At 39.8% G+C, this 26780-nt stretch overlaps 2 protein-coding genes across 2 annotated transcripts in view; both read right to left on the reverse strand.

Moving 5' to 3' along the window:
* Positions 1 to 4524, reverse strand: part of LOC142098427 (transmembrane protease serine 9-like) — a 44583-nt gene extending 40059 nt beyond the window's left edge. The window contains exons 1-2 of the mRNA XM_075181275.1: positions 4356 to 4524; positions 84 to 288 (exon numbers count right to left, since the gene is read on the reverse strand). Coding sequence (XP_075037376.1) covers positions 84 to 288; positions 4356 to 4524 — 374 coding nt within the window. The remainder of the gene's footprint in view (positions 1 to 83; positions 289 to 4355) is intronic.
* Positions 4525 to 13222: 8698 nt separating this feature from the next.
* On the reverse strand, positions 13223 to 26456 carry LOC142097182 (serine protease 33-like). Its single transcript, XM_075178818.1, has 6 exons — positions 26069 to 26456; positions 24048 to 24077; positions 21887 to 22046; positions 20667 to 20941; positions 18014 to 18177; positions 13223 to 16472 (listed from the first exon to the last, which is right to left on the reverse strand). Exons 1-6 carry the CDS (start codon positions 26139 to 26141, stop codon positions 16041 to 16043), a joined length of 1134 nt encoding a protein of 377 aa, XP_075034919.1. The 5' UTR covers positions 26142 to 26456; the 3' UTR covers positions 13223 to 16040.
* Positions 26457 to 26780: the final 324 nt, after the last annotated feature.

Genomic DNA, 26780 nt, shown 5'->3' on the forward strand with positions numbered 1-26780 from the left:
AATCTTCTGTTGATGATAACGAGAATGATGAACAAAGTGTTCTAGAAGAATGGAGCACAAACACAAGTAGTTACTATACTCACTATGTGAAGCATTGAGCAGAAGTCAGTACCCACTGGTTGGAGATCAGGGACCCTGCACAGATATGGAGCTTGACATACCGCAGGCTTATCTGCCAGGGCCACTCCCCTTCAACAGCATCGGTACCACCAGCGATCCGTGTGGAGACAACTGGGGAGCCGCACACTGGTGCTGTTGTATTTGCTTTTAAGAGTTTGGGAGCAGTAACTGAAATAGAGTAAACAGATGAAAGTTATTAGAGAAAGTTAAACACTACATAATTCATCAATTATCATTGATCTACTACATTTCTTACTAATCGGGTAATATTTGTCATAAGTGCTTCATAAGCTCAGCAGTAGCCAGTGTCCATGTGTCTCAGACAATCGCCACATGTGGCGGAGCAATGAATGATGTTTCAAGAGAACCTATGATACTGTTGAAGTGAGTTTACTTTAAACACATGTATAAATAAAGATACTCAAAGGTATAATATATGATACTTATCACCACAACTGATACCAAAAGCTGTCAAGTTTAAGAACATGGAAAGTATATATTTTTTTAATGCATTGGACTAGTTGCTCAGTTATCACACTATGGAATGTTTGAACTAGTGAACAGATGTAGTCATTTGGTTTTAAAAAGGGGCACTTGCATTACTGAACAACATATTGTGTTTTTGAAAAATTTTCATCTCTTAGATCAAACATTTTAATAATTCCTAATCATTTTATTTTACTAATTTGCTTGCAATTTTACTTGGATAATATGATGGGGCTGGTGATGATCCCTATACCTGTCATGATTCTAGAGGAACTCTGTTGCAGGATCTGGTTTTTCTCAGAAGTGCAGATATTTTGGAATTCAAATTTGGCTGTGAGGAGTTAATCTCCTCACCAGCCTAATGATCAGCACCTGATGCAGGCCTTTAAACCTTGGCTCTGTTTTCAACCCCTGCCGGATCATTGATATTTGGTCAGTACCATGCTTCCGCTGAAACCTATAATATTCAATGATAAAAATAATCGAATCTAGTAAGGGATTAACTGCAAGTTTTGACGTTGCCTCTGAATCACTCTGGTATTAGATTGTATTAACCTTTTCACAGTAATTTCATCAGTGCTTGCAACCTGCTTCTGAAACCTTGTTTATTTTACAGCCTATATATGAACTTGATGTAAAATGCTTAACGGACAATGTTTTCACATACTATTAAGTCCTCCCCTTTTACAAATCTACTAATAAATAAAAAACAGAGCTTGGCAAATAAAGGCGTTCATTGTAATACAAACATTTTATGGTGGAGGGGAAAATGATAAGCAGTTCGACTAGGACCAATGATCCTTATATCACAGTGAGGGTCATTACCCTCTTGATATCAATAAATGGGGAACAATTTTACCCAGGCGCACCCTTATCGTTAAACTTGGGAATCCCTTACACCAAGCATTTTAGAACCTGCTTCTCTCCTGGGCTGACGGAAATCAACCAACAAATCCGTGGGCTTAACATTGCCAACATTATTCCCACCAAGAAGGATTACCAAAATATTTGGCATTACCAGCTGAACAATTTCCATTGACAAAACTGCTCTAAAACCTGCCAGCGTCCTGTAGTGGGCAGTGCCAATCACAATGAAACGCACAGTTGCAGAAGACGAAACATCCCATCAATGGAGGCTGCCGAATATAAAAAAACAACGGAGGCCAAGCTAGTGGGAGCAGAGCAGATAAACAGTGCACAGAAAAAAGTGGCAAAGTAAGAAGATCCTAGAAACAAAGCACAGGAGGAGAACAAACAGTAGGCGAATAACAGCCAGAGAAAAGGGACAGAAGGTAAAACTATCGAAAAAAAACCTTGTGAGACAAACAGCCAATGAAGCCCACTTTTAGAGGGAAAAAAATCCCATAGCCCTTGCTTCCAAAAGCAACAAGCGACTAAAGCCCTGTGTCTCCCTTAGGCAGAAAGAGAAGAAAAAAGAGAACAGAAATTTCAGAACAGCATAGAAGGCTGCACATATTTCTTAAAAGCATTTGACTTCCACCTTCCCAACTGCTGGGTGGATTGTATTTGATGCGGCATCTACAACTGCAGATGTGGCCACCCCTATTCGAAATGAATGCATGCCAAACAGCCTACTATCCAACTACATGAGGTCTACTGTCTTATTTTTACTGGGCAAATAGAACTATTTCTCTTGAGAGACAAAGTAGCCTATCACCCCTTGCCTAGTGGATCATTTTTATACTTGCACACTTTGTAGATCACAAACGAAGCTGCAATAATAACATAATTGGATGGAGCTATCAATTTGTTCACAAGGAATGACTCAAAAAACAACATAGTAAATGCTACGCTAAACAACAAACATTCAAAAGTGTCATGAGCAACCTCCTCACCACCATTATCATGTCCATTAACATCTCAGGGCTGATGAGTCTCCTCTGATCAGCATGGACTTGTTGCTCCTGTGATGAACCCCTCAAGGATTTGCGATGAGAAAGCTCTGAGAAACATCAACCTGTCCGTGGAGCTTAGCAAAGAAAGAGATACCCGTCAAGACAGAGGACATCACCACCTTGGACTTCCAGCTCTAGTAGTTAGCTCAAATGAAAGAAAGCATGCACTGGTGCAAACCTCAGCCTTTGCAGGCCACAGCATTCTTAAACTCGACCCACTCCTGTCAGACTGTCCTGTACTTCTTCAGGGTGCGAGTGGCAAGTGATAGTTCCGCCAAACCTTTTATGCCAGATTGACAATCTGCCAGACATAAGAAGCACAAGGAGAAACAATGAGGGCGGCATCTGGTGCCAGACCCCTAAATTTATCCCTCGTGGGGAAGATGCACTTTGTTTATTAATGGCCTGTGCAACTCCTAGTTTGTCACACCAGAAAATGATCTGCTTGCCCCGAAACCTATGCGTCCACAACTAAAATGCCACATATGGAAACAACTCAAACAGTACCATGTTACCAGTACATGTGGAACTAACCCAATCCCCTGGCCAAGGCGGCACACCAATCACCAGCAAAATGCATTCCAAACACTATAGCCCACACAGTATCATTGAAAAGTTGTAACTCTTTACTGTAATTACACATTTCTTAGGGCTCAGGCTATAAGCGTACCCTGTTAAAATCCTGGAGAAACACAACACAAACTGCCAAATCCTCCCTTATCTCTTCGGGAAGGGAAAACCGTCAGTGAGGTCTGGTAAAACCCGCAGTAGCCCGTTCCAACTTACGGCAAAAAATCCTACCCAAATGGAAAATCTGATTAAAAGGACCCCAAATAGATTGCATATTCTTCAATACCGCCTTGGGGATTCCCTAACCTCTGCGATTGTCGAGTGTAGTTTGCAGACCCCTTGATCTGTGTCAAACTAGATGCTCAAATAAGACAGATGAGTAGTGGGACCATTGGTCTTTTCATAAGCAATGGGCACCTCCAGGGAACGAAGCAGCATAATAACAGAAAACAAGGTATCCAAGCATTTTCTGGTTATCCACAGAAAAGCCATCGGCCAATTTAAAACCCATGAATGGGAACAAATCGGGTGCAGTGGAAGGACAAGAGAAGCAGATTCGATATCCACCTTGTCCAGCAAGGCCCCAGAACAAAAATATTAACCATCTGCAAAGCAGATTTTAAGGATTGATAAGTCACACTATAGAATCACCCCAGATGGCGCTGTTAACTGACCTTCCCTGTGGAAATGACAGGTGCTGCATCACCTGGAAATTTGCCTCCAACATCTTAAAAACCTCCATGGCAAAATCCCGAAAAGGCAGATCCAACAATGGGCCACTTCTACGCCCAAACGAGAGCTCCCTGCTAATCTTTTCCATCAGCACCTCAGGAAAAACAAAAGCTGATTTAAATTTTTTTTGGGACAAATACCCAATGGACCCCATTATTGGCAAGTGGAAACTAGAAACAAAGCTGGGAAGCAGAAATTCAGCTTCCACCTTATCCGTGAAGTGTTCAAGCCATCAATCCAGGCTCTCCAATTGAATCCAGGAATCCACCTTTCTGAACGACAACTGCCTAAGGGCTTTTGGCCTTACCCTCCTCAAGGCTTTATCACATGACCTACACCACATCACAGACAGGTGCGCAAGAACTTGCACACCACCCCTTATCCTCCTGGGAAACCTTCAACATGACCTCAACATCCTTGAAGCCAAGAAGAAGACTTGGTTGCCATCATACTTGGCCCTGAATTCCTCAACGTAATCCAGCCATGTCCTGGGGTTAGACATCATGTACATTTTAAAGATCATATGAATACATTTAAACATATCCATGTACTTGTGAGGCCTGGTTTCCAGGAAGCAGGCAGCAAAAACATACACTCCACTCAACCAGATATGATAGGTCTTGTAACCGACTTCCACACCACCCCCTCTAGCTTGAGCCGCGGTTACCATTTTCTTAGACTTCTCTGTAATGGCGAACATATCTGCGTAATGACCCTTGTAAATCCTATCATGCGCAGACAGACATGCTCCTCTAAAAATGGCTGGGCTGGCACAGAGCACCACTTTGAATCCAGAAATCCTGTAAACCACACAACCGCAGCGACACCCCCCCCCTGGACTTCTTTCACAACAAAATGATTGCACAACCCCATAATGAGCTTGTTGGAGAATGCGCCCGACCCTGACAACTCCTTGCTAGAACTGAGGCAATCAGAGAATTCAGGTATAACATAATCAACAGAAATTAAATCATCCTCACCCATTCGGACAGAGCCATCCTCAGGGCCAGAAGCAGCAGCCAGACGCCAGTCTACATACAACAAGCCAGCATGGTCCCTTTGGTCAACGGACCCCTCAGTGTCCTGATCCTATACCATGGAAACACCCGCTGAAAGAGGAGAGTTAGTACACCGGCAGGGAACACCATAAGAGCACTCACCAACGGGAAGGGATCAATGTGCGAAGCAGGGCTCTTAAGCAGGAAGGGGCTGTGGGACCCAAGGACAGCAACTGCTGATAGGGATGAGCAGGGAAAGGCAGCAGACAGGAATGGAAGTGGAGGGAAGAGGAAAAGTAGGTAAAGAAGGAATGTAAGGAAAAAAACAGAAGAAAACAATAATACAGGGAAATAAGTAAGAAGATAAAGAAGGAAAGGGGACATAGAACAGAAAGAAGGAAAACAGAAAAAAACAAAGAAGACACTGGGAAATTGTACAACACTTGTCCTGCTGACTAAGAGACAGAACACAACCAGCCAGGGATATTTATATTGTGGCCTAAGTGACCTCCCACAGTGACACAACATGGGCATAACAAGGCAACCTTTGCCTGCCCACTTTAAACCCTTTAGAGAGGGGACAGATAAAGTTATGAACACACACCTCAACTTTTAATTTCCCTCGGGCTTAATCATCCCTCACTTATAATAACCATAGTTATGTTGTCTGATGCACACTTCCATGTTCTGTATATTCCTTGATTTTCCAGTTTTCATTTTAAAGATCTTTGCAGTGCTCATTATCCTGCATAGGAACTTGCTTATAGCCACAGCTGTATTTCCTGTTACATGCTACTATATGCTACTATATTTTATATGTTCATTTGTGCTTCAGTTTGCATACTAAAGATCCTGGATCCTGTATATAATAATAATTCTGCATATGTTCCCTGCGACCAGCATAATAAAACAATTTATTTTACTATAATCATTGTTGTTGAATTACATATCTATTGGGTCATCAGTATTGGGAACCTGTTCAGGAATAGACTACCGTGTCAGAATATCTAGCCACCATGACAATACCACAATTTTTATACTGTGTTTTCCCCCAGATATTATTATTGTTTATTTATATAGCGCCACCAATTCAGCAATTGCCGGTACTGCTGATTTATCTGTGTAATGACCTGGGTTGACCTCTGAACCAAGCAAGCACATTTATCTTGAAACTTTGTTTTTTGTAACCTATTACTTGCCTATGTAGTGACTTTGGATTATCCTTGCATTTGCTATTATCGTAATGTTTTTTGGAGTGTGAGAGGAAACCAGAGCACCTGGAGGAAACCCACGCAAACACAGGGAGAATTAGAAATAAAACTAAATATAATACAATTAGAAATAAAATTACTAACTGTTTTTGTAGTGTAGGTAGGTAGGTAGGTCCCAAACCCGTTTCACAACGTGTAATGGCTTCCTCACTGGGTTCTGTCTACAGAATGGTTGGCCGTCTTTAGACGCCGCCTATTTGAATCCTCGGGCCATTTTCTGGCACCAAAATGTTGACATTTTATTGGTCATTGATGGTATAGTGTTGTGTGATAGGTTAAATTTAGACATGGCGTTGATGGTATAGTGAGCCGAGATTAGGTAGCTGAGTTGTAGGCTCTCGGTGCTAGTCATGTGTGGGTGTGACGTTGGTGGCATCATGAGTGTAAGTATTTCTAGTATTACCGTATTTTAGTTTTACTAGGTAGAGGAAACCGTGTTAGAAGCGCACCCACACTCACACTCAAACTATACCCACTTACAAGTAAAGCAGAACGCAGGTTGATCTGGAAGATTTTTAACATGACTGTTTGGTGCTACATGGAAAATGTGATTGTATCATATGTCAGGAAACAGATATGTTGGTTTTTCACCATGTATGATGAGAAGGCTTTACGATGTTTTTTAATAGGTAGTCACAGTAAAATGTGGACTGTACTAGTGTATTACAAGTGCTTAGTGGGAGAAGCATGTAGACAAACATGATTAGCTAGTGGAATCATAAGGATCCAGGCTCATTAAGTCATATGAAGGATAGATGCTTGTACCACCTGTACATTAGAGGAACTTTTCTCAGGGAGAGAGAGAAAAGAGAAAAGGAGATAGAGAAAGAGAGAGAGAGAGACAGAGACAGAGAGAGAGGGAAAGAGAGAGAGAAAGAGAGAGAAAGAGAGAAAGGGAGAGAAAGAGAGAGAGAGAGAGAGGGAAAGAGAGAGAGAGGGAAAGAGAGAGAGAAAGAGAGAGAAAGAGAGAGATAGAGAGAGAGAGAGAGAGAGAGAAAGAGAGAGAATGAGAGATAGAGAAAGGGAGAGAAAGAGAGAGGGAGATCTTTATATTGCTTATTGCCTCCTTTATGTGAAGAAACTTCAATTTCTTGGTGGTTCTTACTTCAAAGGCAGCAGCAATGATCCCTGTGAGCACTTTCTCTCACACTATACAAGTCATCATCATCATCATCATCATCATTTATTTATATAGCGCCACTAATTCCGCAGCGCTGTACAGAGAACTCATTCACATCAGTCCCTGCCCCATTGGAGCTTACAGTCTAAATTCCCTACTATAGACACACACTCACACACAGAGACAGACAGACAGAGAGGGAGAGACTAGGGTCAATTTTTTTTTTTTTTTTTTTTGATAGCAGCCCATTAACCTACCAGTATGTTTTTGGAGTCGCCAAAGAAAGGACTTGCAAGTGTTATGTCCTTCCTTTGCTGTATATACATACTGCAGCGTTGACAGTGAAAAGATTGAAAAACGTCTGCTAGGTCAATATCTGACTGTAAACTGGAGAATGTGGCACATAAATGCTACCCACTGCCCAGAAACAATTTTATACCACCCCTACCTCACCCTAGCACCAACAACTCCCTTTTCCAACTTCTAACAGCTAATTGTTACCAGTAACAAAAGCGAGGTATAGACCTTTAAGCCTGAATAAGATATAGGTGCAAATAATTTGCTAAACAGGCAAACGTTACATTGGTGTGTCCCAAGACCTAGTAAAGACCTAGTAAAGCAGAATATGGTATCAGTTCCAAAGATGTCCCCGTGTGCTCATTTGGATTCTGGGGTTATATATGTTGGTACCCCATGGGATGTACATACTGTCATATTCTACTATGATTCATTTGAAATAAACACATTGTTAATGTTTCATAAAGCCTAACATTTCCATGCAAAGACAAATAATATTAGCAATGAATATTGGACTTATTTAGAAGTTACTCTGAGAAGCGTTATGAAACTATATTTGCTGTATGTGATAATTTAGCTCTATATCCATAAAGTTCATTGAATAAAACACCACAGTAATAAAAGAGAGCATTAATAAAAGCCAGTAATAAAACACATATTCAAAATATCACTTACCACTAAGTAGCAATATGGATAACACAGCTAATATTCCCCTGTCCATAGTCCCCTTTACATCCAGAGGAGAATGTTGATGTTCTTTGTGTAGCGTGTAAATGTTGACACACGTTCTACCTTGAGGATCTACTGTTATGACCAATAATTTCTGTTCAACAGTTATGTAGAGAATGTAGAATGACGGGCTAATTATATTTTAACGGGTGTTTTTTTTTTTGTCAATTGCTAGTCAAATATTAAAAATATCTGCATTGCTGTCTGCCTTTAATTGTTTGCAGATATGAAATAATGAAATCATAAATCTGAATCGCAAGGCTCTACCATGGATATCTGTCAGTTTCCCTCCAGGTGTGTTGTAGTCTTTTAAAGGATTGTGGTCTGGCTGAACAGTGAAGCCAAAAAAAAGTAAAAAGACAAATTAAGCAACTAGTTGCTAGTAGAAAGTTGAACAAATATGAATCCAAGCCTGTGGTGCCTCTCCTATGCTTCTTTTCCATTTTAGTTTGGGTGTTCTGGAGGCATGGGTCCATGATCTCTCTCACTAGGTCCCTAAAGAACAATACACAGAATGGATAAATCAATTTCATCTTGAGTGGTATTGAGTATATCCTCTAACACAATTATTTCTGGATGGAGGGTGATTTCTACAAAAGAGCACAGGAACGGCAATGGATACCTGCAAATCTTTTTGTGGCAAAATGGGATGATTTGGTCTAATAATTCCTACTGAGATAAAAAATCATTTGCTGGGTAAGATACAACAATGATGAGAGGGCAAAAATAAATATTTATAACAATTCTTGAAATACTTCAACTCAAATTCATTGAATCTAGAATTCACCTCTGAAAAAAGCATGGAACAAGCCAATTTGCTGAATCTCAAAATTTATATAGAAAACAAACAAATCAGTACAAGAACACATGTGAACTAGAGGATTGCAATAACTTCTTGTTGGCTACTAGCAATCAACACCCAAAGTGGAAAGACAACTCCTGGGGGACAATTTCCGAAGATTAAAAAGTAACTGAACTAATGAAGATACTTTCGAAATACAAGGCAAAAATCTCATACTTACATTTATTAAGATAATGTATATTAAGGAAAATGTTCTTGAAGCCCTGGAGAAGATGAAAAAGATGGACAGGATGGAACTTCTAAATTATAAATTGGACAAAATACAGATGAAAGCGGAAATCATATTCATTACTGAGGATAGCAGCAATACTTTGGAGCTAAAAAGGATAATTAAAAAACATTAGCACGTTGAGATTAAAACCATCTTTCCTGAGAGACTAAAGATTATCTATAGGAGAGAGCATGGAACTTATAAAGTATCCTCACCAGCAGTATATCACCACAAGTTATAGGGAATCGGAATTAACAACAGTCTGGCCATAACCATTGTTCCAGTCGCGTAGGTTGAAGGAACAGCAGCATTAAGAGTTCTGCACATTCCATTAAGAAGACTTCAAACTCAAATGGAAGGAGCTGTACCATGAATCACACCATCAACTGCAATATAGAAGGCATGATCTTCATGTTAGAGTGCTACGATGGCCTCCGGTATGTAGGATGCACCAAAAGGAAACATACACTCAACATTGTAGAACACAAAAACAATATAAATAAAGGAGTCGCAGCTGAAAGCATCTCCAATCATTATTGATCAAGCATCAACAAGACCCCAAGGGTTTGAAATTTACAAGCATCCAACATGTGAAAAAACACTGGAGGGAGGTAAGTATTTGGAGGTAAGTATTTGGAAGTCATTTCAAGAGCTGAGAAAGAATGAATTTACAAACTCAAGACACTGGCACCATTCAGCCTGAACCCGGAGTTTGATTTGGGCTCCCGTTTAGCCCAATTACTCCCATATTTATCGTGAATGGGGGAGGAAAATATTGATCTTTACCTGTTACCTTCAGCCGAATTACAGCTAGAAAGCATGTGCTTGTGTCCAAATAACACTTTTAATTGTTGAAATTTTTTTGACAACTTTTTCTCTTTTATATTTACACAAGGTCTTTTGTTAATATCATAGATATCTCCCTATTGCTGAAGCTAATTTATTTTATTTTTTTAGTGTCCCTTTTAGTGTCAGTTACAAGATACACAATTTAAAGCAAGATTATTACCCCAAGTATACATCGGGTAAAAAAAAACCTAAATAGAACCATAAGACACTAAAAGGGACACTAAAACAATATTAAACAGCAGGTTATAATTGTATGTTTATAGTTTATGAGCTATTTTTCCATTACTTATTGTTGCTTTTAACTGTTTTTCACTTTTTATTGCTTTTATTCCCTCTTTTTAACATACTTAATAAAGATAATTTTGTCCAACCAATTATTTGACAATAAGATGCTTTAAATAGCCTTCCCACTGACATAATTATCAGAAAGGCCATATCCCAAGAAACATTTAGGAGCCTATTCAACACTGCACTAAGTTTGTCCCACAGCGGCCTCCTTATTTGCTACACTTTTGCCTTCCATCTTAGGCTCACCATGCTGCAGGACGGAGAGCACCATTCACATGCATCTGACCCTTGTTGTATCACTTCCTGGGGTGGAACGTGATAGGGAAAGGAGTAGGGTAAGATCAGATTCATGTTCCTTTTATCTCACCAGTGACTGCTCCTTAGAACTCTACACTTATTCCTAAACAGATATAAACACTTATCATTTACCTACCGGCTGTGTCTTGTTTATATGCCTATTCTACACCCAGTATAGATAAAGTTACTGTTAGTTGGATATATTTATTATCCATAATATTCAAACACATAAAGCCTTTGGTATACATATTTTCAATCGATTTGGCACATTTTTATTATATATTCTATTACACATATTCATTGTACACTTAGTCACTTTAATTTTTAGGTTGTGTTCCACCCAGCCCTTTGCAAACTAACAAGTATCTGAAACTAGTGGAGCTGCATAATTTACATACCGTTCAGAGCGCTTCCCTCTTTGAAGGTTTGCGCATATGATTGTAATTACCTTGGTCTAGGATCTGTGCTGTTATGTGCCGGTGGATTGTAAATTGTGATACATTCGTGTAATACAAAGATCTCAATCTGAGCAGATAACGAACATTATTACTGGATGTACTGGAAACCACCTTTGTGAGTGGGCAATTAGAGAGACTAGTTATTCAATCGTCATTAAGTGTTTGCTTTGCCACTTTATAACAATTTTGTACAGCTGAAATTTTAGTTGAATGTATCTTAAGATAAAAATTATTACGTACAACTTAAATATAAACATGTTAAAATGTTACAATGCAAGTTTGTGGATGCATTTTTGTTTCGAAGTTCAGGGGGTAAATGTATCATACCCCGGTCTTTGCAACTCGCGGGAGATCGGCGTCTTCGCAGCTTAAATTTAAAGCGGCGCTGCCTTGTAAAGGGAAATTGGAATGATGAGAATGGACAGGACTGTACAATGTTTTCTGAATGATATTTTCTTGTGTTACTCTCCATGCCTCATATTTCCTGGCTTCTCACACAACAGGACACGGAGACCATTATATCAATCACTCAGGTTTTTCAGCAGCTGCTTTCTTGTGTTGTGTTCTCTAGGTAACATAATGAGAGAAATCTCTCATCTGGACAATTCCTTACAGAGTTTAGTGAAAAACGTTTTAGGAGTATTTGACACAAGGGAATTTGTCCTTGGTAGACTCTGGAAGAGGGAGTTTTACACTTTGACTGCTAAAAACAAGGGTTACTTATTGCTATTACACACAACTGCTATCTTTGTCCTCCAGGAACAGGTCCCTCCCACTGATTCATCATTTAGTAATGTTTTTCATAATTGATTCAGTATCCGTACATGTAAAACAAGTTCATACAATATCATTTCATTTCTACATATTTATTGCTATATTACTCTTATTTACATTTATTTTGAAACCTGTTAATCGTCAGTGACACATTGTTTCTTAATATCTTCATATTTATTTAGGAGAAATGTTTTTTTGTGCAGTAAAAGTGAATTGCTGTTTCTTAGTCTGTTCTCTAACTTACACACCGTAATGACTTCCTCTCTGTTGGTAGAGCAACATTCGATCTCTGTAGAGTATGGTGATGAAATATTTACCCAATAAAACAGCTTGGTCTGAAAAATGGAAAATGTCTGAGACAACCCATCCATAGTGACTACTTTATGTGCCGAGTAACGCTTTATTGTCTTGTTATCAAGGTCTGATTAAAGGGCCACCTTAGGCTAATCACCTGTCCCCTCATCTTCCACGCCAGGTCAATACATGGTAGGTAAAAACAAACTTAATTGAAAATGTTTGTTTCGTGTTTTCAGAACTCAGCTCAACTTGGCATTTAATAAGGATCCGGCAATCTTTCTCACTCATGTATAGCAGAATGGAGGCATGAACGACGTTACTGAGGCAGGGTCGGATTAAGCGAAGGGAGGCCCTGGGCTAAGGGTACTTTGAGGCCCCCCATATGACTCATAATCTCACAAGATCTCCTCAGTAAGGAGATTACTGCCGCGTAAGTATTACAGTGACTGCAGGCAGCTAACAGCATAACATTTGCTGTTAGCTGCCTGCCATTCTCCTTGAACAGGTGGCAGTCGGAGCCGACCCGATGAATGCCGGCGGGCCCCCCAGATGCCTGAGGCCCCTGGGCTGTAGCCCCTTTAGCCCTATTGTTTATCCGGCTCTGTACTGAGGATGAAGATGTGAAGGTGGAGGGGGCTGTCACTCCTGCGCCTGTCGCCGTCCTTGTCTCCCCTACTCACTGATCCTCCAGCGCTCAACCAAGTATGATTCATTGCTTTTACCATTGGAGCACGTGAAGATTGATACCTTACTACATTTTTCTTTCATGTTTTCTTTTTACTTTGAAGAACAACTATTCTTTTATATTTTAAAACTAATTCCATAATCAGGCCCTGCTTGTTGTAGTTGTCTATAAGAATGCACAACTAGATTTTACCAATTAGCCAAATCAACAACATATTTTTGGTGGAAGGGGGAGTTTCAGCTATGAGATAATTCACCATGTGTGATTTTTAACATTTTTAATTAATAAGGAATGTTTGTCACACGTCATTCATATATTGTACATCATTCAGATGAGGCCATCTTCATACCAGACATTTTTAACATTTTAAAAAGTGAAGAAATAATAACATTTTAGACTTTTATCACAACACTGAGCTAAGAGCTATTTTGGGTGTGATGCAGGGTAGGTCGCAGAATAAATGACTTAGACATAAAGCGTTTATCCCCTCAAGGTCAGAGCTGTAGAAATCTATAGATGTGTCTGGCAGCATCTGTGCCTGGTTTACACCAAGTCATCATCAACCTCTTACACCTGCCCTTTAACAGGTGCAGAAGATACGCCTCAGAACTGGCATATATACCTGTTTCTGTCAGTCTGCATGAGCCGCATTTGGTGGACAAATGTTTAATGTACTCAGATTACTCTTGCAGGCCCCTTCCCCGTTCCGTCTCTACTGTTGTTAGGAGGTACAAGTGCCAGATACAGTCTGCCTTGGCCCCTATGCACTCATCCTCTTTGTGGGCATTCACAGTGCAAACTTTCACAATATGCAAACTGACGTACATTCAACTCTATATCAGTCCCTTTATCTTTATAAATACTATCATCATCATCATCACCATTTATTTATATAGCGCCACTAATTCCGCAGCTCTGTATAGAGAACTCACTCACATTAGTCCCTGCCGCATTGGAGTTTACAGTCTAAATTACCTAACACACACACACACACACACACACACACACACACAGACACACAGACAGACAGAGAGAGACTAGGGTCAATTTGTTAGCAGCCAATTAACCTACCAGTATGTTTTTGAAGTGTGGGAGGAAACCGGAGCACCCGGAGGAAACCCACACAAACAGGGGGAGAACATACAAACTCCTCACAGATAAGGCCATGGTTGGGAATTGAACTCATGACCCCTGTACTGTAAGGCAGAAGTGCTAACTACTGAGCCACCGTGCTGCCCATGGGCCTGATTCATGTTCAGAAGCGAGTTTGCGTAGAGTGTCGTGCATGAAATAGCTCTGCTCAAGTTCAGAAACGGACATTACGCCAGTGAACGCAGCTGCCTGCAATTCATGTCTGAATGAAAATAACACGAGTGCCTATGACTTGAGAGGCGGTATGGGGGAAGAAGTGGAGGACTAATTTAGGTCATGTATAGTAAGGACGTAAGCCTTGTGTTTCTCGTAGTGCACTTGTTGTCAGTTGTATAATTGTCCCTCCAGGGCAGGTGCAAGTGTGACTGACACGGCATCGTCTTTGATATATAAATGACACTCATGCATGCAACTATCTCTCACAGAACTACTGTATGCAACTAAGATAGATCACAAAGATGCATTATATACAGTACGCATTTAAAGCATATTTATGTAATGTAAAAAAAAATATTGTATTTGAAGATTAATATTTATATAAAAGATTACATTGCCAAGTTATTTTATTTTATGGTAAATTAAAGTTTTATGCGCTCTGATGTGACCTTTTATTATACTTCACCATGTGTATATACCACAGAGTGTTCTGTGTGTCTACGTAGGAAAGTACTGTTTAGGCAGAGCGTGCTTTCACCTAGATCTGAATGGAAACGTATCTTGAGATACGCCTGAATTTGGATCTGCAATTTTGTAAACACGCAACTTACGTGTGCTCAGTCTTGAATCAGGCCCTATAATGTTATTACTCATATCTACCAGTAAAATGTATCTCCGATCCGTCTAGATGAATGTATGCTCCAACTTCGCCTGAATTCTTTTATGTGGCAGGAATCACTAGTTTTCCTTTTCTAATCCCAAATGACAATTTCAGCAGGAAGCAAAGTGTGTGCTCCTATTACGAGTTGGATTACTTTGTTCAAACGTTGGTCTTGTGTACTGTATCATAGGCAAACCGATAGGGCGGGGTTTCTTAGTGCCTGGAAACCCCTCTCCAAGCCTGGGGCACTGTATAATTGAGGTGGCTGGACCCTGCCCCCACTTCACACGGCTCTGCTTTAGAAGGGAGTGTTGCGTGCACCTAACAGTAGTGCACGCAGCATTGCCCATGTATATTATGGGGATAGGAATAGTTGGAGAGCTGCCAAGCACTGTCTAATATTATAGCCACACCCCCATTCATGCTGGTCATGCCCACTGGTGGCGTGGTGTGGAAACCCCACTCTACAAATCCTGCGTTTGCCCCTGTGTATATAATCTGAGTGTTCCTGCCATGAGACAATATCAGTCCCTCATTTCATATGTGAAAGTTTAGTTGTGCTGTAATTGGAACTCAGATAAGGAGTAAATTTAAATCACATTATGTCCTGGAGGTCCCATACCCATCTACCATCAGCTAGCTCTTGTCTGGCATTATCTAACTTCATTCATGGTGTAATCAGTCTGTGACTCATCTTGCAGTCAGTACTGATGGATGTGGGAGCTGGGTGGGGACATATAGTGGTAGACGTCTGGTAGACACAAGGAGGAGGAAATCCTGAACCAGTAAATCATAGTTACACACCGTTCAATTTTGCTATTAAGTATGTGAATTATTTTAAATGAAAATGAACAAAAATGGTGTCTGAACCGGGACCTTAGGCTGCCGGTGTCCAGCTAATCATGTTGTTGTAGAACTGGCTTGATGGGAATGCTTCACGTTTGTGGAGTTTCTTCCTTATTATTTTGCAGAGATAAAAGGTCTCACCATAGAGTATTTGATATCAATGTGACTATTGTCTCTTACTTCTTATCTTAGAAATGCAGGATTATTCTAAATTCTAGCTTTCAGCATTGTGGAAACATTAATTTTGCAATATCTCAGGAACATTTTACAAAATGTCCAGTATTCTGCCAAACAAAACAGCAAGAAGCAGAAGACTCGTTGACATGCGAGGTCTCAGCTCAGCTCCTGTGGAACCTTCATGGAGGATTTTCGAATGGGTGAGGCTCTGAGCGTACTCTGTTTGCTTCTTTGTGGTAAAAGTGTTGATGTTGACAGTGGTGGCTGTGGTAAAAGTGTTGATGTTGACAGTGGTGGCTGTGGTAAAAGTGTTGATGTTGACAGTTGTGACAGTAATATTATTTTCAGATGTCACAGTGTCATTAAGCTTAGCATTTTCCTGTATCCAAGGTGCAAAACTGGAAACCTTGGTGTAGACTCCAGGTTTGTTTGGCTCAGCACAGCCAACTCCCCAACTGACAACTCCAACTAGAATCCAGGAGTTACCCAACCGGCATGACAAGGGGCCTCCTGAATCTCCCTAGAAAATATAATAAGTATACAAGTTTAGAAAGGTGCTCTAACAGCAGAGTATATACTGGTAAAGGTTGCACAGAAAAATGGGGCCTGATTAATTAAGGAATTCATTAAATACCGATCTGTGCCGTATTTTGCATAAAAAAAACCGCTCTGCACATGCCCAGAACCGGACTATACACAAGTGAATGCAACTACATCCCATTCATCTTCGAGTGCAATGGACCCTAGCCTTCGTTTTCAGGATTGGAACGCGGAGGGGCCTGGACATATGCGTGTAGTCAATGCACAGTAAGGGCGTTCCAAACACGAGTCCACACAGCAACATCTGATTCAAGCTTTGGGCGTCTCAAAGTTATGTGTTTTTCTGTCGTATGACTTGCAACAGCTACAGGTTTGGTGTAAGTGTTGATTACTAGTGATGACGGCTGTGTATGAATGCTAGAACATGCATACAGGAGCAACTCTAAAAATGCATTTTATGTACAGTGGACATTAATAGCGTGATACATTTTTGGATAAAAAAAAAATGGAAAAAAAAATTCTAACAATTTTGTCATTAATGACTATTTTATTAACAGGTGACAGCCATTGAAATAATTTTTGTTTCTCGGCCTTCTCCTGGGACTTTATATTACACATACGTATTGGACATTTCCTGCAGTGTATTGTCAGAGCAGCGGGTACCTATACCCATATTCAACAAGAGACATTTCTTTAGGTCCGCTCCTATTTGAATACAGACGTGTGTGTTTTCTGATTGTCTCGTGAAATACTGCTTGGTCCAGCATTGTTTATATCTTCAAATAATCATAGAGTGGGATATCAGAGCTGCACCTATTACAGGTGACACATTTCTATGTGTTAAGCATGTTATTACATTGGTTGAAGTGCGCCACGTAATGAGCTTTCCTGCAGGGCTCTAATGCCCAGATGCCCCCCCCCCCCACCCCGCTCAACCTGGATTCAGTAAACACAGGATAACCATCTGTTGATGTGGTAGGTTGTCTAATTTAAAAAAAATAGGCTATAGCCTTTTATTCCTAGATATTTTACGTATTTAATTCAGGACCGTTCAAACTAGCAAAAAAATACATTACATTTTCAAGAGCAGATTTATATTGACAATGTGATAGCATATGTTACCTATGTTTTCTCTTTCTTTATCCTTCTTTTATGCTCACAGACAAGTCACAATGCTATGTTTATCCTGTGGACCCTGATTGAACTTACAGTTTAGTATTATTAGAAATACAACTTATTTTCATATTTTAAACAGCCCATTATTTAGTTTAGGTTTGCAGGGGTTATACTGCACACCTGGAAACCTTCACTGCCCCCTCCGCGTGTCTATGTATAACGTGACGTATAGCGTGTATGTAATGAAGTCAGCTACTATTGGTTGTCCCTTAATCTTTGCATGTTTAGGACACTAGGTAGAAACTTGGTCTCCTGCGTATCACACAGCATTCTGGACAGATACCAGTGAGATAGGTGATAAGCACTTAGCCCTATATTAGCCTCTTGTAGGCCAGGTATCCTTACCTGACAACCATCTTTCCCACCCTGGGGGTAGCCGGCACAGATCATGTCATCCTTCACCATTTCAAGAGGATACATGAACCCATCACTGAACATATTATCACACGCAGAGGAATTTATAAGAGGAAGTTCCACCTCCTGCAGAGTATAGGGTGCGGCCAGGTTAACTGGAAAACAAGACACATATGGATTGATACATTAGTGTTTAATGTACTTCTGGCTCACTCATGTACATTGATCAAACTGCTATTTTGGTCTGTTTGAATAAGTCTGTGAAAGCTCAGTGTCCTCTCTAGTAGATCGGCGTTGAGTCTACCACAAATACTGTATTTTGCTGATTTATGTATGTGTTTTTGCTTTGAAACATGACATCCAGCTATACCAAGACCTTTCATGGGCTGCTCTCCAGCAAAGGATACTGCACCCTCTCACTAATGAACTCAAGAAACGTTCTATTAGATTCCACTGATGGTTTACATTGAGCATCCGAGTGACCCAGGATGATAAACTCTTCTCGCTTCAGTCTTCCCAAAGTAGACTCCTTCTGTGAAATCCTCAACCTCGCTAAAAATCCTTCTGCCAGACTGGCATAATCCCTCGTCACTGCTGGCTCCTCTTCACTCTACTGGTCGAGAGGGATGGAGCCTCAGATGCCCAGAGTGTGACCTGAGAATCGTGACTTTTACAAACAGATTTTCTTTTATTGAGCAGGGATTTCTCTTTTTACCTCACTTTCTGGCTCTCAAATTGGATTATAATTTTAGTTTTTTTGCTTTTTACCTTTCTCACATGTTTACACATTGCAGTGTTTGTTTAATAGCCCAAAACAGATTAATCCGTAGTACTGTTTTGCTTCATACTCGAAGGTATCCTACCTGATGTTATCTGTTTTCATCTTCATTATCATCATCTATTGATATAGCGCCACTAGTTCTGCAGCGCTACACATAGAACTCATTCACATCAGTCCTTGCCCCATTGGAGCTTACAATCTAAATCCCCTAACATACACACACACAGACTGAGAGAGACTAAGGGCAATTTAATATCAGCCAATTAACCTACCAGTATGTTTTTGGAGCGTGGGAGGAAACTGGAGCACTTGGAGGAAACCCACGCAAACACGGAGAGAACATACAAACTCCACACAGATAAGGCCATGGTCGGGAATCAAACTCATGACCCCAGTGCTGTGATGTGCTCTGCTACACAACAGAATGAACAGGGGAATGGGACACATACAGACATGGTCACTGAGTGCCATTGCCTACATTCACTGAGAGGAGCTCTGCTGCACAAAAGAATGAGCAGGGGAATGGGACACATACAGACATGGTCACTGAGTGCCACTGCCTACATTCACTAAGAGGAGCTCTGCTAAACACCAGAATGAGCAGTCTTGACAAGCTATATTTAAAAAAAAAGCGCATTTATGTGCATAGTCGCTTATGTCAGGTATAAAAAGTCCACAGAGAAAGCGTAGAATTAGCTGTTTGTATATAATGTAATGAAGTGTTATATACACAAAATAGAGTAGTGTCTGGACAGTGTTATTAATAAATGTGAAATTCCCATTTTCAATACAAAAAAAATGAATAACAAACACAAAAGCAAAATACAAATTAAATTAAATATAATTATACAGATACATATATCATTCCTTCAGTAGTTCAAATGGAAATATCAAATAATGAGTAGCGACAGCCATGGCTTATTTTATTTAGCTGTTAATGATTTAAGTACAATCTACTGGAGAGGTCAACACACAATCAGCCAATCAGAAGCAGCTAGATAGTCCTGCAGATAGTCTTCACCGCCATTGTATATCATTGTACCTGCCGTTCAGTATCTGCAAGAGATACATCATCTATCTACGGATACATGGGATTAGGATAGGCTGATAGTGGTGAATGGACACCCTTGCTGTACTCAACCTTCACTTCCCTGCAAACTCCTCTTCTGCCTCTCAAAACACGAATAAACCATGTAGGATCCATGCATACGCATCATGGTGCAAATATGCAGTATAGAAATACATATTGTATGCAAAACAAAACCCTCCAAATGAGCACAACTGAGAGTAGCGCTGCTAACTAATATAATGAGGAGGGGAATACCTGCAGCAATGTGGGTATAAGATAGGGGCTACTTCTAAAATGCCTTTAGCTCAGGCATAGTGCTCCAAATAATGGAGAAGTCCCTTATCTGGAAAACCTTATGTCCCAAACATTTCAGATAATAGATTTCATACATGTGGAAATAAGTCAGGTAATTAAGGTAAAAAATAATTTTGTCCAATAAGAGTTTAATCCAACAGATTATATATGTGACTAATTTATAAACACCAAGTGCCTCTCTTATAGCTAGGAGCAAACCCAGATAAAGGGTACAAATTAGCACTTTAACAGACTATGTTGCGATGCAATTGGTGCAAATGAAATTTGTTTTTGCATGCAGGGAAAATGCTTTCGCATGTACAAATACTAGTCAGCTAGATTTCAACACTGCTATTTAGTGCTGACCTATGATGCACATCACTCCCTGCTAATACGCTCCAAAATCTGCACATTAATAACTTGCTCCCCCTGCAAGAAAACATGGTTTTGCCAAAATGTACAATTATCTGTAAATGAAGCCCCATATTTTGTTCTCTCACCATGTTCCGTGATTTGACCCCAGCCGGTCAGCCAGCACATCATTCCATCCGGAAAATCCTGGTTGGGGGATGGAAGGCAGATTGGTTGAATGTAGCTGGTAAAGGTTACGGGACTCTCAAGTTCAAAGAGCACCAGGTCCCCGCTGGTTCCTTCTCCTTTGTATATTGGGTGGATGAGGATATTCTTTATAGGTGCAATAATAACTCCTGCATCATTCACATGAGTGAGGTTCACCATGCCCATCATCACCAGATATTTGCTGAGATCTGTGCCTCTGAGGTGAGAAGAAGATCACATCTCTTATATAATAAACGTTTCATTCATTCATTCATTGAAGAGTTTTTCTCTTTTTTCTCGCAGACACCATAAAACACACACTATCCCAACATGGGAAACAGCCCAACTAAAGGGTTTACATGGGCAGTTGTCATTCTGGTTGTATAACTTATTTTCCTGGAAATTCTCATGATATTACATGAGTAGGGCCTTCCTTGTACCGTGTAAAATTGTAGAATATTTACATTACACTAGAACAGTGCACTCGGTCATCAAATAACATGAAAATGGTTGACAGTATCCTTGTCTCAGTCAGACAATCAATAACTAATCAAAAAAAATCAAAAACAGTAGTCATTTGCTAAACTCATGTGTACCAAAGACACGGTAGGACAGGTGGATAAAAGCAACCAAACCTGACCTACTGATATAAGTGATAGCCGACTCCTAGAGTGCCTGAACCACCCAGTCAGGAGATGGCTGTCATCTTAATCTGTGTTTAGTGCCTGTGGCTTTCAGACAGTGATCCAGGTAAAGGATCTCCTGTACAAAGCTATCCTGGGGGAGGACATTAAAAAAAACCTAAAAAGGGCTAAGATAAACTGCACTTATTTGGGGCTACTTATAGCTCTGTAGAGGCCTTAAACCTTCAGAAAGTCATGTGGAGGTTACAGGTGGAAGAGGAGGAGGCCACACACTGCATGTAGATTGTCCACCAAGCCACACTTACTTAGAAGGCCATAGGTACTGTAGATGTGACCTGTGCCAACAGGTCTGCCCAAAGCTTCCACCATTAGACATGCAGGCAATGCAGATTGTGTCATAGCTCTGCTCACCTGGAGTCCTGTTTCCACACCCCGGATATTGGTGGAAGCAGCCATTGTGACTTAGTTAAGATGCAATAATCTATAGACTATAATGCACACAGATTTACATTACTTACCTCACACAATGTGCTGCAGACGCAACCCAGGATCTGGAGATTAAGGACCCCCCACATGTATGGATGTTATTTATCACAATGCTGACCTGCCAGGGCCACTTCCCAAGCATGGAGTTCTCACCGCCCACAACACGCTGGCTGAATGCTGGCCGACCACATCCTGCAAGGAAAAAGAACTCGCATTGGAAACTACACCGGAAGTACCAAACAGAGCCAAATGTACTCCCTCTGGCCTTCAACCGTCTTCTGTATATGTCAATCTTGGCTGAACTTTAATTTTTGAATGTGTATCTCACTGAACTGTACATATTTTAGAGAAGAGGCAATAAATGTCTGTGGTCCCTCAAGCTCACCTCCCCACCACGCTACCAGCCTCATAGATTGGTTAGTTGCTTGTACAATAATTACTTAGTGACAGCCAGAACGCCTCTCTGATTCTTACTGTTGGAAGTCCTTCTGTTTCCCCTGTAGGAGACATAGTAGAATTGTCCTCTAGATATAAATAGTGGAGGATGAGACCATACATTGCAAATGTCTGAGAGCCTCATGAAGGTAAGGTCATCAGCACAAGGTGTGTCGGGATGTCAAGGCCGATTACAATGATTCTTGAGGAAGAAGTGGGGAATATAGGTCTTATGTTATTCTGTTAGCCTCTACTCATCCATTTTTCTACTCGAAGTTTGCAAATCACAAGGAATAATCTAAAAACTAGTGAATCAGTGATTAGAGACGATGCCCTGACCATTTCCTATCGGCCATCTACAGTTTCTGGTGCAGTAGGTGGCAGAACACAGTGGGGCTGATGCAGAGTTGGACACAAAAGGGGAGTCATTTACTTTAAAAAACAAAAGTGTCCAGAACACATATGCAGAACTTTGTGCGCCTAGAAATGTGTCCACCGCCACATCAGCAGCATATGTGTCTGGTTAAGATATGTCATCATCGTCAGCACATATTTTCTTTTGCACCATGCAAAAACATACACCTCCTAACAGGTGTATATATGTGTGTGTTTCTGCAGGTCTGCATGAGTCATAATTGCGTGAATACTCCTTTAGGGGGCTCGGCCTGCATTTGCACGCCCCTTCCCTCCCCCATCCCGTCTCTCCAGGCACAGGAGGGCATAAGTGCCAGAAGTGTGCAAGTATAGGCACAGAGGGGTGCTCCCACTTTCTGGGCATGTGCAGAGGGATTTCAAGCAAGATACACTTCACAAACTGTTATTTTAGTGAGACTTCATTGTTTGTATTTTGCTTGTGTTCTTTTAATAAGTTTTGTTATTATTTTATTTTGCTTATTTTTGTTTGATAGTTTTTCCTTTAGGTAGTAGTTTAAAGGTTAATTTTTATGTATAAAAGTGTATTTTTTATAAGAGTAGGGAGAAGGCTGAATAATGGCCTCATCGATTTTCAGACAGATGCTCTTCCATCCCCATGTTAGTGGTGACTGCAGAGAAATAGATCTGCCGTAGTTCCAGTACCTTCTGCGGACGCCACCACCAGTGGTACTAATGCGGCATTTGCTGTTGCGCTACCTGTAGCTGCTTTGATAATTCTGTTTTACATCATTGAGAAGGTTCAGTTTCTAGCGAGCTTTCCAAACATGGATGGTCCACAAGCTGCAGGATTTACTAAATGTCAACCATTCCGTGAGCAGAGTGTTTCCTGCTGTCCCGTACCCCTGCCCAATCTGTCTTCCTCTACCACCACCGAGGCACTTCACTATTGTCAGACTATACACACTGCTGTCTTTCCTACTACTGGTAGACCTCATTGCAGGACCCGGAGGTTCAGTTCAGGGTACCATTGTTTTCAACTCCACTTATTCTTATTTTTGTGTGTATATGTGTTTTATATAGTTTATATTACATTTTTACATTTATCACCTTATATACAAATCCCAAAGGTGGATTGAAGCATTAGTAAAATATCTGTAACTGAAGACATCCAACAAGTAAAGTAAAAGGATAAATGATTGGCATTCATCAAGTCCACAAACATTGTCCTGAATGACCACACAAATAAATGTCTACACTATAGTGGGACAACATGCATAAAAAATATAATTGTTGCATGTGTTTCATTATTATATACTTGTATGAGATAGATAGATAGATAGATAGATAGATAATTATGGAGATAAAACCATACAAAATAAATACCTGTATATGTAGCTGTTCCCAGCACAATGCCTGGAAGAGAAGGGAAAGCAGGAGGTAAATAATATACACTGTATAGAGGTCAAACATTTAACGTATAAATCTAATGTATGTTACCAAATGTTAAAATTAACCTATTTTTGCATTATATTTCACTCTACTATGGAATCGTTTAGATAAGCATTACAAATAAGCATTTTTATATATTTTTTTACAATCAAATATTAATTTTTGAAAATCCTTTTTGTCCTAAAAGATTTAAAACACTAAAACAAGAAGATTACATGCAATATAGTTTTTGACCAGCAGGTGGCAGTTATTGTACGTTAATTGCTCAATGTACTTTATAAAGTTTAGAGCATAGATTTTCCAATAGTATACTGTTCTTTCTATGTGTATATTCCTATGAGTAGCAAAAAATATGTTTTTTATTATTATTGCAGTACCGTGTTAGCCCAAAAAATCTATGTGATGTTAAATACTTTCGTGTCAAAAACGTCAAAAGTATTATAGGAGTGATACCTTTATTGGTTAACCACACCCCACAGCAGAGTGCAGACCTCTGAACTCATAGGACTTTTACTCTGTCATCCATAAGGAAAACCTCTCTTTTATTACTTTATCTTATCTTAATGATGTATTCCCCCCCCTGTACAAATTTCTTGATGTAACAGCTCTTAAATGTTGTGCCTTTCTCTCAGTCATTCATTTGTAAACTTGCCTGATGAAGGGCCCTCTGTGCTCTGAAAGCTAGCAAGTATAATAAAAAAAATTTGGGTTAGCCAATAAAGGTATCACTCCTATAATACTTTTGTCTTTTTTTTACACAAAAGTATTTAACATCACACATATATTCCTATAATAACTTTTGCAATCCCATTTTTATTTGCTACTGGCATATATGTGGGTCTGTATATGAAACGACTATATATTGCAGCAGAAGCGGAGCACTGTCAGCTACATATTGATAAAGCGATGTAATAACTGCATTAGTGCTCCATGTACAGTGATCCAGTCAGCAGTAAATAAAAAAGCTTTAATAAAAATATTCAACTGCGAAAATCAATTCAAACCAAATTTGTCCGTAGTTTTATTCATCTCTACACAGCAGGAATGAAAGTTGTGTTGTATAAAAACAATATATTATTTTATCTTTTAAGAAACATTCTGTACATATAATTGTGTCATGAAAACATAATTAACATGAACCAGAGAGGTTAGATACAAAAAAAGAGAGGTAAAAACATTATTTAAAAACACGTTTTTATTAATAGAAAGGGAAAGAAAGATGTGAAAAAAACATGTCAAATTTCCTTTGAATATTAGTATGTTCCCTATATTTGCTACCAACATAACAGGACATATAGATTATTAACATTCTGTGTCTGTGTCCGTTATCTGATAATAACGATGGGAGAATCCATGAGAAAGTGTAAAGATATAGAGCCTTGTCCTTTATTCTGCACATATGTCCCTGTTTTATGTATGCTCTGTTACCCTGCTGTCCCGCGATGCGGAGAACTGTGATCCCTTATAATAAATATAACAACAATACTATTTAGGGGGTAATATAGACAAGTGGGGAATCTCAAAAATGTTCTTAAATATCCCCAATGGAATAACTGTACAGTTTTATGAACGCCTTTAATAAGGATGTACTAAAATATATTTTGTTGTTTGTTTCGTCCTACTTTTCTTGTGAAAACAGACATTGGTTCTTTATTCTCTTCAGCCAGGAAAATTCCCTCCCTTAATAATGTATAACGCTGATTAAGTTTTAAGATAAAATCATAAAAAAAAACTATATGTATTTTATAAACATGATGTTTTATTTGTGACGTTAACTAAAACCCAACCAAAATGACAATAAAACGTTATAGAATATGATAGAAAAAAATGTTGAAATCGGTCTGGTCACTGACTGTGTAAGGTTTAACACAGCTTATTGTTTAACATTATTCAGTATTATATTGATTAAAAGGTCCAGTTACTAATAAACAAATATTTATTATTGTACAACTCACCAAGTGCTAAAAGTAAGAGGGAGATTTCTCCATATTGTCCTCGGCCAATGATCCCCAATGTGAGTTTCTGCATGATTAATGTCACTAACGAGTACACAGAATACTATCTGCCAGCGTCTCTGTCTGGACCTTCTCATGTACCTCTCTCCCGGATTTATTCAGTAGTAATCTCCTCGGAGCACCTATGTCTTTCCTTTTATTTTTATCTCTGTCCCCAGTATTGGTCCCTTCTTCTGTATCGTCAGTCTATGTTCTGTCCTCCTCTCCATGTCATTGAGAGTCTAAGAGCATCTGAGCTTTGTTTTGACTTCTAAAACTTCCCAGAGGCTGTGACAATGCAGAGAAGGTGGAACGTGTCCTCACAGCTATACTGTACCTCTATTGTCTCCCAAATACACAGTGGAAATTCATCCTCACACCATACCATTGCCCCGGGCACATGAAGCCCTTTCCTCATCACCAATCCAGCAGGATGAGCACACCCAGTGATACACTCTGTCCTGTGGTGAGTATTCTGGTGAATAGAGGTTGCCAACAACCTGCAGAAATGTTTATACCACCTAGAGAATCGGCCATACTGTCCTCGCTTCACTGGAACATCACTACAACCATTTTTCTCACTCTGGCAGGTCCACCTATGTTTCTCCCCTCCAAAGACCTCAGTGATGGTCCTGATTTCATAGGGATTGAACTATATGAAGTTAAATTAGTC

This window comes from Mixophyes fleayi, chromosome 7, assembly GCF_038048845.1.
Source record: "Mixophyes fleayi isolate aMixFle1 chromosome 7, aMixFle1.hap1, whole genome shotgun sequence".
Lineage (NCBI taxonomy): Eukaryota > Metazoa > Chordata > Amphibia > Anura > Limnodynastidae > Mixophyes > Mixophyes fleayi.

Bases quoted from the DNA above. Each gene is read 5' to 3' on its own strand.
- LOC142097182 (XM_075178818.1), bottom strand. From the start codon at position 26,141: ATGCAGAAACTCACATTGGGGATCATTGGCCGAGGACAATATGGAGAA. The intron at 22,047-24,047 runs GTATTTATTTTG...TTTTCCTTGCAG, and splicing joins GGGAACAGCTACATATACAG to GATGTGGTCGGCCAGCATTC. The intron at 20,942-21,886 runs GTAAGTAATGTA...TTCTCACCTCAG, and splicing joins TCTGCAGCACATTGTGTGAG to AGGCACAGATCTCAGCAAAT.